We start from the raw sequence: 15,602 nt of genomic DNA on the forward strand, positions 1-15,602 counted from the left end.
GTAAAGTTACAAGGACACAAAAGTGAACTGTGAGCTGATATGATCTCACTGCATCACTTGAAGCTTTAATCCTATCTTTGACCCCCATTCACAAGTACAGCTGTCAGAAGCCCTATGATCAAAAAGCTCTCCAGGGCAACTGGTAAATGACAACACACGAGAACGAGAAAGCTAAAAATAAACATAGCTGCTGTAAATAAGGCCAAACCTGATACTTTTTTGCTAGCTAATTATATCTTCATTGGGTTAAAAACCTAGAAGTCTTTCTTCATTACCATGAACTCACACACCACCACAAGCAAGGGAGAATCAACATCATTTATTTCCAAAGACTTACTATACTTCCAATCAAGCAGAGAGGCTCAACATACGTATGTGACTACCAACCTGATGAATCTCAACTGCAGTGGCACTGAGTTGACATTATGCCATAGAAGTGCTATAAAGTAATAAAGCCTAATATTTTAATTTCCATTATTAAAATGAATAGGGCTTAATTTCTAGGGGAATGGCCTGAAAACACAGTACTGCCACTTTTCAGACTTCAGCAAGCCTGGAGGAAAGGGGGTGGGGGTGGATAAGCTAGAGCAGAGCAGTCAATCTACTCTCTACCCAACTCCTCTTCCAAAGATGCATCTGGCCCTGGCACACCCCCTTACACCAGCACAAAAGAATCTTCTTCCAAGAATACCTCCACTTTCCCCCCAACCCAGTATTTATTTGTAGCATTTGTACCCCACATTTTCCCACCAATTTGCAGGCTCAATGTGGCTTACATTTATCGGAAGCTCCCCACCTCTTACCTGTTTATTCATCTCTGTGATGTTCACCCAGATTTTATTCAGACCCATGTCCCCACTCTTGATATTTTCCAACAGTTTTTGCTTAATAAGCAAATCTTCGTTAAGCTTTGGGATCTCTTGAAATGAGCTTTTTTGATTTGACTCCACTAAGATAAAACACATATATTAAATAAATGCATTTTTATTTTTATAACATAAGGAAAAAAAAAACAGGGTAAAGGTCGTCTGCTGGTAGTGCTGTACCCGTCTCCAGCAGTGCTGGAAGGTTTAGTATTTAAAGGCCTTCTTCATGGGCAATATCTCCAAATGGGTTAATTTTGTGCATAACATAACAGCAATGAACCTCACCTACAAGGCACTTTGGGGTCCTTTTACTAAGGTGCATTAACAAATTTAGCACGTGCTAAGACACCCATAGGAATATAATGAGCATCTTATCCTTCAGTGCACCTTAGCAAAAGGACCTCTTTATATGGTGCAGGCAGAAGAGCTCAAACCAAGGAAAATCCTCACTAAAAACTCAAATTAAAATGTATTTTCCCCTTCGGAAAGGGAATGTATTCTTCAGACGGGCTAAAAATAAAATCACCCAAGGTGGTTTACAGCAAATATAACTTGGACATAAGCAATAATTTATACTAGCAAAATATTAAAAAAAAAAAAGTACACACTATAGCATAGCATGCTACTTCGTGTCAACAATCGGAGGTGTAATATATAGACAGAGTAATAGAAGTTCAGCTGGATATGGAGTCAAAGATGCATACAATTTTACAATAATATTTGTAAAATAATGAGGAGAGCCTATGAGGATTTGCACCGCACCATTTTGCTTATTGCGATGGAACGTTTGTTCTGATGGTTGTGTGAGGCAGTTAGATCTGATGTTCTCCGGATATTAGAATGTTATCTATCATGACCTGTGCTCCATATTGATGTCTGGGACATGTTTATGTATATATACAATGGTTCTCCGCCACAGTACTTATGGTATGCAAATCTTGCTTCAGTATGTACAGCCAATGTTAGTCCTTGTGTGTGAGAGCAGATTGTCTACTTCACGAAACAGGTGAAAGCCTGGCTCTTCTCAAGTCTTGAATTAAGTGAAGCCTTTCTGGGAATGTGTGGGGGCTACGCCTAAGGCGGCTCACTGGTGGGTATCATATTGCATAATTTCCTTTGGAGAGGAGGCGGTTAGGGATGCTCCTCGAAGGGACCTCAGATCTTTGGCAATGCATACAGGGCGACAACCTGGTTTTCAAAACAGTCTGGCCTATTTCCTTTCAGCGCCTTACAGATCAGAGATAATTTAACTCTGTACTGTACCAGTAACTAGAGAATGATATGGGAATAGTTTACCAAGGTTTACCATGGGTGGAGATGCAAAACGTTTCACCGCCCCACGGGAGTAATAAAAAGCCTTGCTCCCGTGGTAAAAAATAAAAACCACAATTACTGCAGGCCTCCTCCCTCCTCGTCTCGACACAAGGAGCGTCCCCATAGGCCTGCTACGGGGCCTTCCTTCCTCCCATCCTCTGATGCAACTTCCTGTTTCGCAAAATAGTTACAGCAGAAGAGGTGGGTTTGAGGAGCTTCATGGTTGAGACACTATGCTCTGGGGCTCTGCCACTCTTCCTCTGCTGGCTATGATCAAAGCTGCAAGAAGTGGCAGTGGAAGGCACCTGAACAGCGACCTGTCAACACACATGAGGGAGGGGACCGCTGCTGCACAAGGAGATTAAATTTAAAACAGAGACGGGCCTCCACTGCTTACAGTAACCAGCCAGCAAGCTTTAGGGTAATGAAGTGGGGAGGAGAGGAAGAGGCTGTGATAGCAATGCAGGCCAGAGGCAAATGAAGTGTGTTAAGTTTCAGCAGCAACATCCATCATCTTTACAAGAAACCTTCCTTTGGAAAAAAAAAATCTTCTCTCCCTCTAGACACTGAGAATGCAGTCTTATGAGGGTGGAGGGGAGACAGGGTTTCTTTTGATGCTTCTTCTATATTGGTTGTGATTTATGAGTTGTACAGAATATTGTTTCTTTTTATACTTTAATAAAATGATTTAAATATAAAACATTCTAACTGTTCAGGCTTCTGCAGATTGGATCAGACAGAGCTCACGGGGACAGGGACAGAGTCCACAGGGATGAGGTGGAGATGGGGACAAACCTTTTCCTCACGTCATTCTCTACCGGTAACCAATGAAGTTTTTTGCAGAAAGAGGCCCGGAGAGTCTAAGCCTCCCAAGTCCCAACCATGACCTTACCCTCCCTCACCACAATGGTGCCTGCTTTCTTTACAGATCTGCAGTGGTACATGGCTAACGGAAGATGCTTGTGACCATCTCCTGACATGTTATCACTGCTAGTTCTGCCCCCTCTGATGTAAACGTCCTATGTCAGAAGAGAAGGACAATCAGTTAGCTGTGGTGCACACTGGGAAGCAGTTCTGTGCGCCTTTCTGTTTTTACTGCTGACATTGCTAAAGCCATCGTAGACTCAGGAAGGCAGCAAAAGGGGTGATGGGAGGGAAAAGAGAAGAGATGCTGCCTGGCAGGGGGAGGCAGAGAGACAGGAAATCCTGACCTCTAAAGCTTATCAAAAAATGCATTGAAAAAAAAAATACTAGTGGAATGTGTCAGCTGTTGAAATTCACATCTGCTATAAAGTGAAGGGGCACATGGCACCACCGTTTCTCTTTCCCTACTGTTACACACAGTATGAATATTCTCGCATCCTGGGGGTACAGTTTTCAATTGCTGTTACTTATTAGTGAGGGTCTATCTATATTTTGCATATGTGAAAAAGGACAAAGGTATTCTGTTAGCATTGAACACCTGTGTAAAATTGATCTATATTAATCTGGCTTGTTTAGTTTTCCCAAAACAGGAGCTGCTGCCTTTTCCTAGGGAGGCCCTTATGTGACTCCTGGAAGTTAGTGCTATTATGGTATAGTAAAATATGTTTATAGGTCCTGTATTAATTCACAATATACTTGGCACTGGATTTTGGTGTGTTATTCAACTACAATAGGTATTTTCATATCCCTAGACAGGCAGTAGGTAATGTATATACTCATGTGAAAGTCAAGAAATTTTGGCTTCAAAATTCCAAGTTATCTAATCTATGGGTCACTCATTGGTACCATTGCATTCTTGTTATTGGCAGACTCTGCATGTGCCAAAGCTGTATCGAGACGATAGATCTATATATAATCGCTGGTGCAGGAAGAACTTTTAATTCAGTGCGAGCAAGTGAACAGGTTTGGAGGAGGTGTGCAAGTGAGACTGGAGAGTGATAAAAATAGTAGTGTGTTTAAAATCTGTAAAATGTTGTGGTTGGTTGAAAGCTTATTCTGAGTATGTACACAAAGGAGGGTATGACTTGAGACAGAGAGATTGCGAAATGTGGAACCCTTTTCCAACCCCCCCCCCCTTGCCCACAGCTTCACAGATTTCTTTGGTGCCCAGCAGGTCAGCACCCAAGGAGATGCAACAGTCTTGACTGCTGCCTAACAGGCAGGTCAATGGTTTCTCAGGATTCTAGCATGGCCCTCCTCTCTCATCAGGATAAGAGCCCATACATCTGTGTATGGAGAGAATAAGATTGTGTGCACCCCAGTAACTGCCAGGAAACTGCCCGATCCTGGCGAGACTTCTAATTTTGTTGGCAAAGTATACAGCAAAATCACTGCAGTCCAGTTTCAAGTGGGCAGGATGATTCTGCTGTGGGAGTGCTGAATAGATGATTGGTTGAAGGGGGAGCCTGTTTAATGCATTGAGAGAAATTATATATATTTTTTGTCTGCCATTAAGGCTTGGCAACAGTTTGTTCAGTGCTTCCTTGAGTGTAGCTTGTCCTCATACAGGTGAGATTTATACCATCTCTTTCCCAGTTTACAACCTTTGCACTTATTGAAAATTCTAGATACAGCCAGGGAAAGTGTTTGAGTGGGGCATAAGACTTTTTTTTAGCACTGCACACTAACCAACAGTTAACTTCCCAGGGAAAAAGCACCTCATTATAACAGGTTTCTTCTAATAGGACCAACAATTTAAAACCCAGAAACCCCTCTCAGAAGCTGGGACAGGGTCCTGCTGCTTTCCAACAAATTTCACAGGTAAAAAGATTACAGATATGACTTAGGTGTGTTTTAGACCACAGGGCAATTATTCTTTTCAGACTGTAGTGTATAAAGGGAATTGATACATCTGAATTACTTGCACTCAGTTGCAGGCTTCATTCCCCTGCGCTTTTTCACAGGGCTTGTGTTATTTACTCAATTGGGACTGATGAGTTCATAACCTCCCTTCTAGAACTGCGCTATCCCTTGCCTTAAGTTGGGCTAGGAGGTACCCAAGTGCCTAAAATGATTTTGTTTAAAGCCATTCTTACAGTCATTCAATATGCAAACCACACACCTGACTGGGATCTTCATTCAATTCACCCTCTGGCATTTTCACCATGGACACAAACTGGTCAGCTTTCAGGGCCCCAGCCATTAGGACAATTTCTAACAACATTAATCTCTGGATTCTAAACAGGTTGTTCAAATTTAGACATGCAGCCCTAGATGCGTGTGCAAATTAACAATTATTGGTGTTAACTGGCACTCATTTGGACTTGCACGCCTATGTGCTTTTCTAAAACAATCTCACCCAAAACCTAAAAGGGGGCATGAGCAAGTCAGGGGCATTCCATAAAGTTAAGTGCACTGTTATAAAATTCTTGGGTTGCACACCCAACTTGGTGTGCCAAGATTTACACCAGGTTTCAAGTTGGGTGGCGGTTATCAGCTCTATTATATGAAGGGCGCATGGCACAGAATACCCTTTACAGAATGAGTTTAGCGCAGATCTTTCCAGCGCCAACTTTGGGCACCATTTACTGAATCCTGCCCTCAATGACTACACAGAGCACATTGACATATTCCCATTAAAAATAAGTGTGGGGTTTAATGAAATTGCTTTTTATGGCAGGGGGAGGGGCAGAAAAAAAACTCTTCCCATTAAAAGAGAGGGGCAAGTTTCAGCAAGCACTAAATACAGGAAGTGCTGAGAATGTGATCAGCCCTGCTCCGTAAGATGTACTCCTTTCAACACAGCGTTCAGCAGCCACAGTCACATGACCAATCAATGGATCAAACCAAACAAACATTAGGACTGCTTGATCAACACAATTTGCCCATTTGTACTGTACTCCCATTGGTCTTTGTCCTGCCTCTGCCAACACGATCCCTTTATATCTGTCCAATACTATCCAAGTTTTAACATTGTTTTGGCTCCTTTAATCACAGCACTAGTTTCCTGCAGTGTTTTGGGTAGCTTCTGTAACAAAGTTTGACACTGTGGCACGCTTTGCATCATATCTGAATATGGAGATGAACCTAGGGAAAGTCACTGCTTGCCCCGGGATTGGTAGAATGGACCAGCGTGCTACCACAAATCTATTACTTTCACTTTATTTCAGATTTTTTAGAGAATTCTATATAGGGCAACTTTTTTTTTTTTTTTGTCAAGTTCGTATCTGCCAAAATCTAGAATTAGCATTAGATTTGTCCATTTTGACAAAAGCATAACTTGTTCTATAGTTAAACCTGATCCAGACAACTTAAAAACAAAAAAAAAACCCAAACATGTTAAAACGCAACCCTTTCCTAAACATAATAAAACAAAATTTGCAAGGCAGATCATTTCTAAGCAAACAACAAAAATGCTTTTGTCACCAAAAAGCTGATACTGCGAAGTCTACAAAAAGGGATACTATTATCCATAGCCAAGTGCAAGTGGTTAATTATAGTACACGTGCCAATTACACAGCAAGTAGAACTCACACACTGCTAAAGTACAAGGTTAGAAAAACGGAGGCGGAGCAACAGATAGCAATACTCCTTTATCTCTTCTAAAGGAGGACCTGTTTTTTGGTGGGGGGTTGAAAGGAAGCACTGGTTATAACTTTGGCAACAATGGGCTTCCACTGCTGCACTTTTACTTAACATCTTAACTGAGCCCCTTGGCCAGTTTAGTAGGAGACTGGAATATCAATGTTTTTATGTATGCAGATGGTGTACAATTGATAGTCCTAATAATGAATTACTAGGTGTAGGTTGTTGAGAAGCTTATTGAGCACCTGTAATAAACTAGCTGGCTCTTAAGGGTCAAAGTCCTTAAATGTAATGTAATGATTTAGATTTTGTTCACACCTTTTTCAGTAGTAGCTCAAGGTGAGTTACATTCAGGTACTCTGGATATTTCTCTGTCCCAGGAGGGCTCATGATCTAAGTTTGTACCTGAGGCAATGGAAGGTTAAGTGACTTGCCCAAGATCTCAAGGAGCAGCAGTGGGATTTGAACCAGCCACTTCTGGATTGCAAGACCGGTGGCTCTAACCACTAGGCCACTCCTCCACTAAATCTGAAATACACCACACTGAGGCTCCGACTGGACTGCCTCAGTTTATCTACAAAAGACTGAATGTGGTTTAATCCTCTTTGTAGGGAAGGTCAGCAATGTATAACTCAAACACCAAATTCTCGTCACATCAGGTGTATTAAAGATTTCTTTTCAGAAGCTTAAGCAAATTAGGAATCTGGAATTCTGTTTGAATGCCACTTCTTTTATGACTGTAGTTCAGTTTGTTTCTCTGAATTTCTGTAATAGTTAATATATAGGTCTATCTCTCTGACCTCATGTGCACCTTTCTTTAGTTACCTTACTTTCTTACTCCTCTTACTCTCTTACCTATCTATATGTTTCATCTTTGCTTATACCCTAAACTGTAAATTAAAATGTTCCATTATGTACTGTGTTGACATTGTAAGTAGTATACTATGCCATACTTTGTTGTTTGAATATTTTTACTGCTGTAATTTGTCTATTGTTCATGTTTGATTTATACGTATTGTACACCACCTTAAGTGAATTCCTTCAAAAAGGCAGTAAATAAATCCTAAAAAATAATATTAAGGATAATCCAACAGTTCTAAGTCTTGCAAAATTGTACTGTAAGGCTTCTTGATGAAGCTTTGAGATGTCAGGGTGTTTCTTTGTTGGTTTATTTACACAGGGAGCCAATTGGTGCTAAACAACTCATCATCTTGACTTTAGAGCCATAAAGGACCTAAAACCATCTTAAGAGTATTTACACTGCAGATTCTACAGTATGTTCTAGCTATTAGCTTGCTTTTAGGCACAGGATGACAATCTGAGGCTTCTGCCAGTGCAGAGGGTTTTTATCAGGAGAGGTTTCAATTCAGACATTCGAAGTAGTGGGGGCCATCTGTTTGAAATGCACAGCTGCCTAAGTGGAGGGGGGGGGGGGAATATGAAATACTTGGTATTCAGTAAGAAATTAAAATCACATCTTTTTGGACTGTAGTGGTTAAGTGATAGCCAATGATTGCCATTTAGCAGCCTACTGTGGCACATCATTCAGGAGTCTCTCTTGCTTTTTTTTTTTTTTTTCTTTAATTGACTGGGGCTATGGGTGAGGAGGTTTAATATGATTTCTTTTTACTGTTCTTATATTTTTGCATGCCACTTTGATCTGGTTTTTATCTGGGGAGTATAAGTTAACAAAATGAAATGTTTTTTGCTATTATTGGTAAATCTACTGTAAACACTGATCATTTGTTCTTATAACACTTACTTGCTCGAAGTTTCTCTTTCAATATATCCAAATCTTCTTTAAGGGCAACCTGCATCCATACTAGCCCGACACAGGCAACCACACAAGCAGCCAAAATCACAAAGGCACAGAGAGGATAGCAGATCTTGCAGCATCGTAAATAGTCTCCCCTAGACAAAAAAAAAATAAATAAATAAAAAGGAGGGAGGGGAGTTCTGCACCTGAGTACTGTTTTAACTTATTTGTATCTAGAATATATGGTGTTCCGTTATCTCCCCAGAAACATTTGCCAGCTGGGTAGGTGTGGAGTCATACTGTGCAGTATTATAAAGTTTACGGTTAAGTTAGCTGGGTAGTTAGTAAAGTCAGCCAGGTGACATGTCCATTCAAAAAGTCCTGGGGAGAACACTGGCATTTATCTGTAAGAATTATAGCTTTAGTCACTAAGAAGTCTGCAATACTGTATTTCATGATAAAAAATCTGTATTATCCACAGAAAGTAACCTCAAAGACACCAGTCTTCAAGTGACAATCAGGAACTTTTAGCTGAAGGATAGCCACCTCAAAGGTTGTGTCCTTTTTATCAGTCATTCTTTACGGACTTGTCTAAATCTTAAGCAGCTGGCCTTACGGAATTTAAAGGGGGCTTGGACAGATTCCTGAGGGAAAGTCCATTGAACATTATTAAGAATTAAGTTTTTTTTTTATTGGTGGGGGGGGGGGGGGGGGGGGGTGCCGGGTTCTTGAAGCCTGGATTGGCCACTGTCGGAGACAGGATGCTGGGCTTGATAGACCATTGGTCTTTTCCTAGTATGGCGGTATTTATGTACTGTTTAAAACACAGTACAACATTTAAGCCAGAACGTCCCAAACCTTTTCTCAAGAACTCACAGCTAGTTCTATTCACAAGAAACCCACGATGAACATGCACACTGTAGACCCTATATAAAACACAGGATCACTTACAAAAATGATAGAGGGGTAGACCCATTTTTCCCTATTTGCTATTATTCTTTGACCCTCCATATAACACGGTCAAATATCTTGGACTCCAAAGTCAGTGTTATATGAGGTCTGCAGTGTAGTTGCTTCCAACAGGCACAGATCTTATAGCCACTGGGGTTTTCAAACTATGTATAAGGTACCCACCCCATAATTTTAAGCTTTAAAAGTGAAGGCACTCCAAATGAAGGTTAGCATCATGAGGAATTTGAATAGCAATACCTAAAAACAGAAGCACACTGGACTATAGAGATTTGCAATATTTATAGTTGTTGTAAGCTCCCCAATTAACATATTCCTAGAATATCAGTTAAACTGTTCACTTTTTGATTGAGTCTTATGTTCAATGATTAATCAAAACCTTGCTCTTTCATGGGCTTGCCTTAAATACTATGGCATTCATGGTTTCACTGACTTTTTTTTTTTTAATAAAAATAAATGTTGGTGACTTCTATAAGCAACTAAAATTAGACTTTGTTCAGCTCCAGCATTAACCATTAACAATCATGCCAAGGTCATGCAAGTAAACATGTAAATCATTTCTAAACAGTTGGTGCAAATGTTTGCTACAATGGGTAAGATATCTCAGAGAACTGTTTGCAGCATACAACCTTGCCAAAATTATCTGCTAAAAGATAACAGCAACTTATGACAAGAACGGAAAGCAGCAGTGTCAAGAACAGATAAGGCACTCTTCCTGTTAGCTCTCATGTTGTCTCTTGTCTGATTCTCTCTCACAAACTGCATGTCAATAAAATGACAGGCTCATCTGATGGTACCAATACATTGCCCACCTCCCTTTAACTGAGTTAATCCATTAGTGTACTACTACTTACTTTTAGTATTAGTAGATATACACCCTAAATATACAAAAATGAGAAGCCTCACCAATCTAATGCATTTTTTTGAGGGGGTAAGCAAACATGTGGACAATGGGGAGCCGGTTGATATTGTATATCTGGATTTTCAGAAGGCGTTTGACAAAGTGCCGCACGAAAGACTCCTGAAGAAATTGCAGAGTCATGGAATCGGAGGTAGGGTATTATTATGGATTAAGAACTGGTTGAAAGATAGGAAGCAGAGAGTAGGATTGCGTGGCCAGTATTCTCAGTGGAGGAGGGTAGTTAGTGGGGTCCCGCAGGGGTCTGTGCTGGGTCCGTTGCTTTTTAATGTATTTATAAATGACCTAGAGATGGGAATAACTAGTGAGGTAATTAAATTCGCCGATGACACAAAATTATTCAGGGTCGTCAAGTCGCAGGAGGAATGTGAACGATTACAGGAGGACCTTGCGAGACTGGGAGAATGGGCGTGCAAGTGGCAGATGAAGTTCAATGTTGACAAGTGCAAAGTGATGCATGTGGGTAAGAGGAACCCGAATTATAGCTACGTCTTGCAAGGTTCCGCGTTAGGAGTTACGGATCAAGAAAGGGATCTGGGTGTCGTCGTCGATGATACGCTGAAACCTTCTGCTCAGTGTGCTGCTGCGGCTAGGAAAGCGAATAGAATGTTGGGTGTTATTAAGAAGGGTATGGAGTCCAGGTGTGCGGATGTTATAATGCCGTTGTATCGCTCCATGGTGCGACCGCACCTGGAGTATTGTGTTCAGTACTGGTCTCCGTATCTCAAAAAAGATATAGTAGAATTGGAAAAGGTACAGCGAAGGGCGACGAAAATGATAGTGGGGATGGGACGACTTTCCTATGAAGAGAGGCTGAGAAGGCTAGGGCTTTTCAGCTTGGAGAAGAGACGGCTGAGGGGAGATATGATAGAAGTGTATAAAATAATGAGTGGAATGGATCGGGTGGATGTGAAGCGACTGTTCACGCTATCCAAAAATACTAGGACTAGAGGGCATGAGTTGAAGCTACAGTGTGGTAAATTTAAAACGAATCGGAGAAAATTTTTCTTCACCCAACGTGTAATTAGACTCTGGAATTCATTGCCGGAGAACGTGGTACGGGCGGTTAGCTTGACGGAGTTTAAAAAGGGGTTAGATAGATTCCTAAAGGACAAGTCCATAGACCGCTATTAAATGGACTTGGAAAAATTCCTCATTTTTAGGTACAACTTGTCTGGAATGTTTTTACGTTTGGGGAGCGTGCCAGGTGCCCTTGACCTGGATTGGCCACTGTCGGTGACAGGATGCTGGGCTAGATGGACCTTTGGTCTTTCCCAGTATGGCACTACTTATGTACTTATGTACTTATAAGCTTTTAAATAATTTAATAGTCTAGGCAAGTATCAGAACCAATGAGACAATGCTGCTTTTAACTCCTAACCCTTATTCACTTGTTCAGAATCCTTATTTTATCATCCTCACTTTAATCTTCCCTTATCTCCTGTTTGTCTGTCCTAATTAGATTGTTTTCCGGAGGTGCGAAGGCGGTAGAACGAGAGGACATGAAATGAGATTGAAGGGGGGCAGACTCAAGAAAAATGTCAGGAAGTATTTTTTCACAGAGAGAGTAGTGGATGCTTGGAATGGCCTCCCGCGGGAGGTGGTGGAAATGAAAACGGTAACAGAATTCAAACACGCGTGGGATAAACATAAAGGAATTCTGTTCGGAAGGAATGGATCCTAAGGAGCTTAGCCGAGATTGGGTGGCAGAGCAAGTGGTGAGGATAGTGCTGGGCAGACTTATACGGTCTGTGCCAGAGCCGGTGGTTGGGAGGCGGGGATAGTGCTGGGCAGACTTACACGGTCTGTGCCCTGAAAAGGACAGGTACAAATCAAGGTAAGGTATACACAAAAAGTAGCACATATGAGTTTATCTTGTAGGGCAGACTGGATGGACCATGCAGATCTTTTTCTGCCATCATTTACTCTGTAAGCTCTGTTGAGCAGGGACTGTCTTTTCATGTTCAAGTGTACAGCGCTGTGTACGTCTAGTAGCGCTTTAGAAATGATAAGTTGTAGCAGTGCATTTTTTCTAGCAAAAGAGGTGCCGGTACTCAAATGCCTGGCCACCCTTCAGGAGTGAGGTGATCACTGAAGGACCCACCCCACATTAGCCAGGCCCCCTGCACCCAGTCACAGAATCTATGACAAGGCAGAATTGGTGTGTAGAGCCTGATCTCTTTCATTAAAACTTGGGGTCCATGGGTCAATTTTAACAGACAATGGAAAAGGTGCCGGTACTCCCTCAAAAAAAAGCCCTGAGTGGTAGTAATATGACTAAGCAACGTGGGGGTGGAGGGAAATGGAATTTGAACTACTGTTCACGGCTCTGATCTTGACTGCTAGGAAAGGCTCAATCCAGCCCGTGATCTCAGGACTTCGCTCCTCTCTTACTTGCTGAAGTGGGCCCGGGCCTCCCCCGGCTGGCCGAATTCATCCTCCTCGGAGCTGGACTCGGAGTCCGAGGCAGGCGGCTCCGTCCTGAGCAGCCGGTGTCCGGAGCCTTTCTTGGTCTTCTTCCTGCGGCCGTCGCCGGCCAGGCCGATCAGCGCGTTCAGCTCTTTGCGCTTCTTCATCTTCTTGTGCGGGGTGAGGGGGGCCGACTGGCCAGAAAGCGACTGGCCGCCTCCCCCGGAGCCGGTCGGCGGCTGGTACCCGACCTCCAGCGCCTTGCAACTCTCCAGTTTGTACTCGGAGCCTGGTCCCGGGGGGAAAAAAGTGAAAATCACAACGGCAAAAAAAAAAAAAAACACAGGCCACGTCCGGAGCGGGGTCCGGGTTACAGGGGGAGGCCGGAAGGTAAAGGCGGGACCGTTGTCGGGTGGGCGGCGGGAGTCCACCTTTACCAGAAGCTCCTGCCTCGGCCGGCTTCTCTCACCCCCCAGTACCCACCGGAACTCTTGGCCCCCGGCCGTAAACGCGCGAGTTGTGGCGGGGGAGTCAGTCACCCCGGCCCCAGAGCTTCCGGGGCCTCCCGCGAGCAATGCGGGATCTCCATGGAAACCGGAAAGAGCTCTCTCTCGTCCCTTCGCGACTCTGCGCCGGCGCTTCCTCGCGCTCAGTCAGAGCCGGGTCGCGGGCGGCCACTCCGTAGTATAGCGCTCTCCCATTGGCCGAGTTTTTTTGACGGCATCGGACGTGACGTGCGTGCCGTGCGCTCTCTTGTTTATACTCGGAACTGCCAGGTGGCCGTGCTGACGTTGCACGTCATCATTATCCGTCACTTCCTGTCACTTGCTATAGTTTGAGAGTTTTATCTTATCTTCTCGTATTGTTTTTGACTGCCGTTTCTTGTACCACCCTACCAGCTTGGTTTTCAGAATATCCATAATTAAGTTGAACTTTATTGACTTTTTTTTTCATTTTTAGAAATTTGTTATTACATTTTAACAACAGGGGTAGGAAATAACAAATTACAAGAAATAATCAGGTAATCACACCAAAGAATATCAGTGGACAGGTAACAGAGGGAGGAAAAGGAGGGAGGTAGGAGGAGGGTAGGGGGGGAAAGCAATTTGTGAATGCATTTAAAACAAAACCTGCAATTTACACTCGAGTACTATGAAGAACTCTTGTTTAAAGAAAGATGGGTTGTTAAAGGCAGCCACACTTCATCAACATATAAGGAATTTCAAACTTTGAGGGCTGAGGAGTGGCCTAGTGGTTAGGGTGGTGGACTTTGGTCCTGGGGAACTGAGGAACTGAGTTTGATTCCCACTTCAGGCACAGGCAGCTCCTTGTGACTCTGGGCAAGTCACTTAACCCTCCATTGCCCCATGTAAGCCGCATTGAGCCTGCCATGAGTGGGAAAGCGCGGGCTACAAATGTAACAAAAATAAAATAGATACTATTGGAGATTCTACATGGAATGTTGCTACTATTGGAGATTCTACATGGAATGTTGCTACAATTGGAGATTCTACATAGAATGCTGCTATTCCACCAGCAACATTCCATGTAGAAGGCTGCGCAGGCTTCTGTTTCTGTGAGTCTCACAGAAGCAGAAGCCTGCGCGGCCACATTGGTGATCTGCAAGGGCCGACTTCTACATGGAATGTTGCTAGTGGAATGGCAACATTCCATGTAGAATCTCTAATAGTAGCAACAGTGGAGGAGTGGCCTAGTGGTTAGGGTGGTGGACTTTGGTCCTGAGGAACTGAGTTTGATTCCCACTTCAGGCACAGGCAGCTCCTTGTGACTCTGGGCAAGTCACTTAACCCTCCATTGCCCCATGTAAGCCACATTGAGCCTGCCGTGAGTGGGAAAGCATGGGGTACAAATGTAACAAAAAAAAAAAAGATAGCTCAAATTTGTGGATCTGTAAGACACAATGCCACCAAAAGTGAGAATTAAGAAAGGAGTTATCCTTCCAATTTGTTAAAACCATTGACTTTTTTTTAATGACAATGGACACCAACAAGGAATTCACAGAAAGGAAAAGTAAATAGTAACAAGCAGCAAGGAATGACAGCGTGGAGATTAGGATAACGATGATCACCATGTGAGCATGTGCCTGGCAAACCCAAGAGAGAAGTACACATTGGCATCTGTTTTGTGCACCTTTAAGTAGACCATTTCAATTTTTTTTTTTTAACTTGGCAGGCTTATATTTAAACACAGGAAGCAGGCGCTAATGTGTGCTTTCACTTTTGGGTTTGCTCTGACTTGCACACATTGGTCTCTCACTACCAGCGCTTAAGTCAGTGGATCCCAAACCTGGTCCTGGAGGCACCCCAGCCAGTCAGGTTTTAAGTATATCCACAATTAATATTCATAAGATAGATTTGCATGCAGCGGAGGCAGTGCATGCAAATCTCTCATGAATATTCATTGCATTGGGAGGGAATAGGAAATGACCTCATTAACATCATTTGACTACATTTGCATGATATTTGTGCTACTGTTTTGCGCACACGTCTCCTGCACTAGAACCTCTGAGCAATCTGCGCTGACTAATGGGGGTGCTAGTTCGCTGCTAATGGCCTCTAGCCCGTCGGCTACTTCACCCCTTTTGTGATTTTTACCCCTAGATATTTAAAAGAATTTGAACCCATTTAAATAGGAAATCCTTTTGCAGATTAGATTCTGGGTTTTTATCTTTGGTCTAGTAATTGTATTGTTTCTGGAGAAAATTGGAGTTTTTTTGACTGTGATGCCTTGTGTAGTAGTAGTAGTAGTGTTAGACTTTCATGGAAATTCCAGAAAGATGTTTTCACACCTGAATTGAGAATGCAGTTTTTTATTATCTATACTTCTATATCTTCCTGAT

General features: G+C 42.7%; 1 protein-coding gene across 1 annotated transcript in view; it reads right to left on the bottom strand.

Annotated features, from left to right (window-relative positions):
• Window positions 1-13,421, bottom strand: part of EFCAB14 (EF-hand calcium binding domain 14) — a 53,806-nt gene extending 40,385 nt beyond the window's left edge. Inside the window, exons 1-3 of the mRNA XM_030206292.1 lie at window positions 12,728-13,421; window positions 8,452-8,600; window positions 804-949 (exon numbers count right to left, since the gene is read on the bottom strand). Of these exons, the coding sequence (XP_030062152.1) occupies window positions 804-949; window positions 8,452-8,600; window positions 12,728-12,909 (477 nt within the window). The 5' untranslated portion in view covers window positions 12,910-13,421. The remainder of the gene's footprint in view (window positions 1-803; window positions 950-8,451; window positions 8,601-12,727) is intronic.
• Between the last annotated feature and the right edge of the window lie 2,181 nt (window positions 13,422-15,602).

This window comes from Microcaecilia unicolor, chromosome 6 (genome assembly GCF_901765095.1).
Source record: "Microcaecilia unicolor chromosome 6, aMicUni1.1, whole genome shotgun sequence".
Taxonomy (NCBI): Eukaryota; Metazoa; Chordata; class Amphibia; order Gymnophiona; family Siphonopidae; genus Microcaecilia; species Microcaecilia unicolor.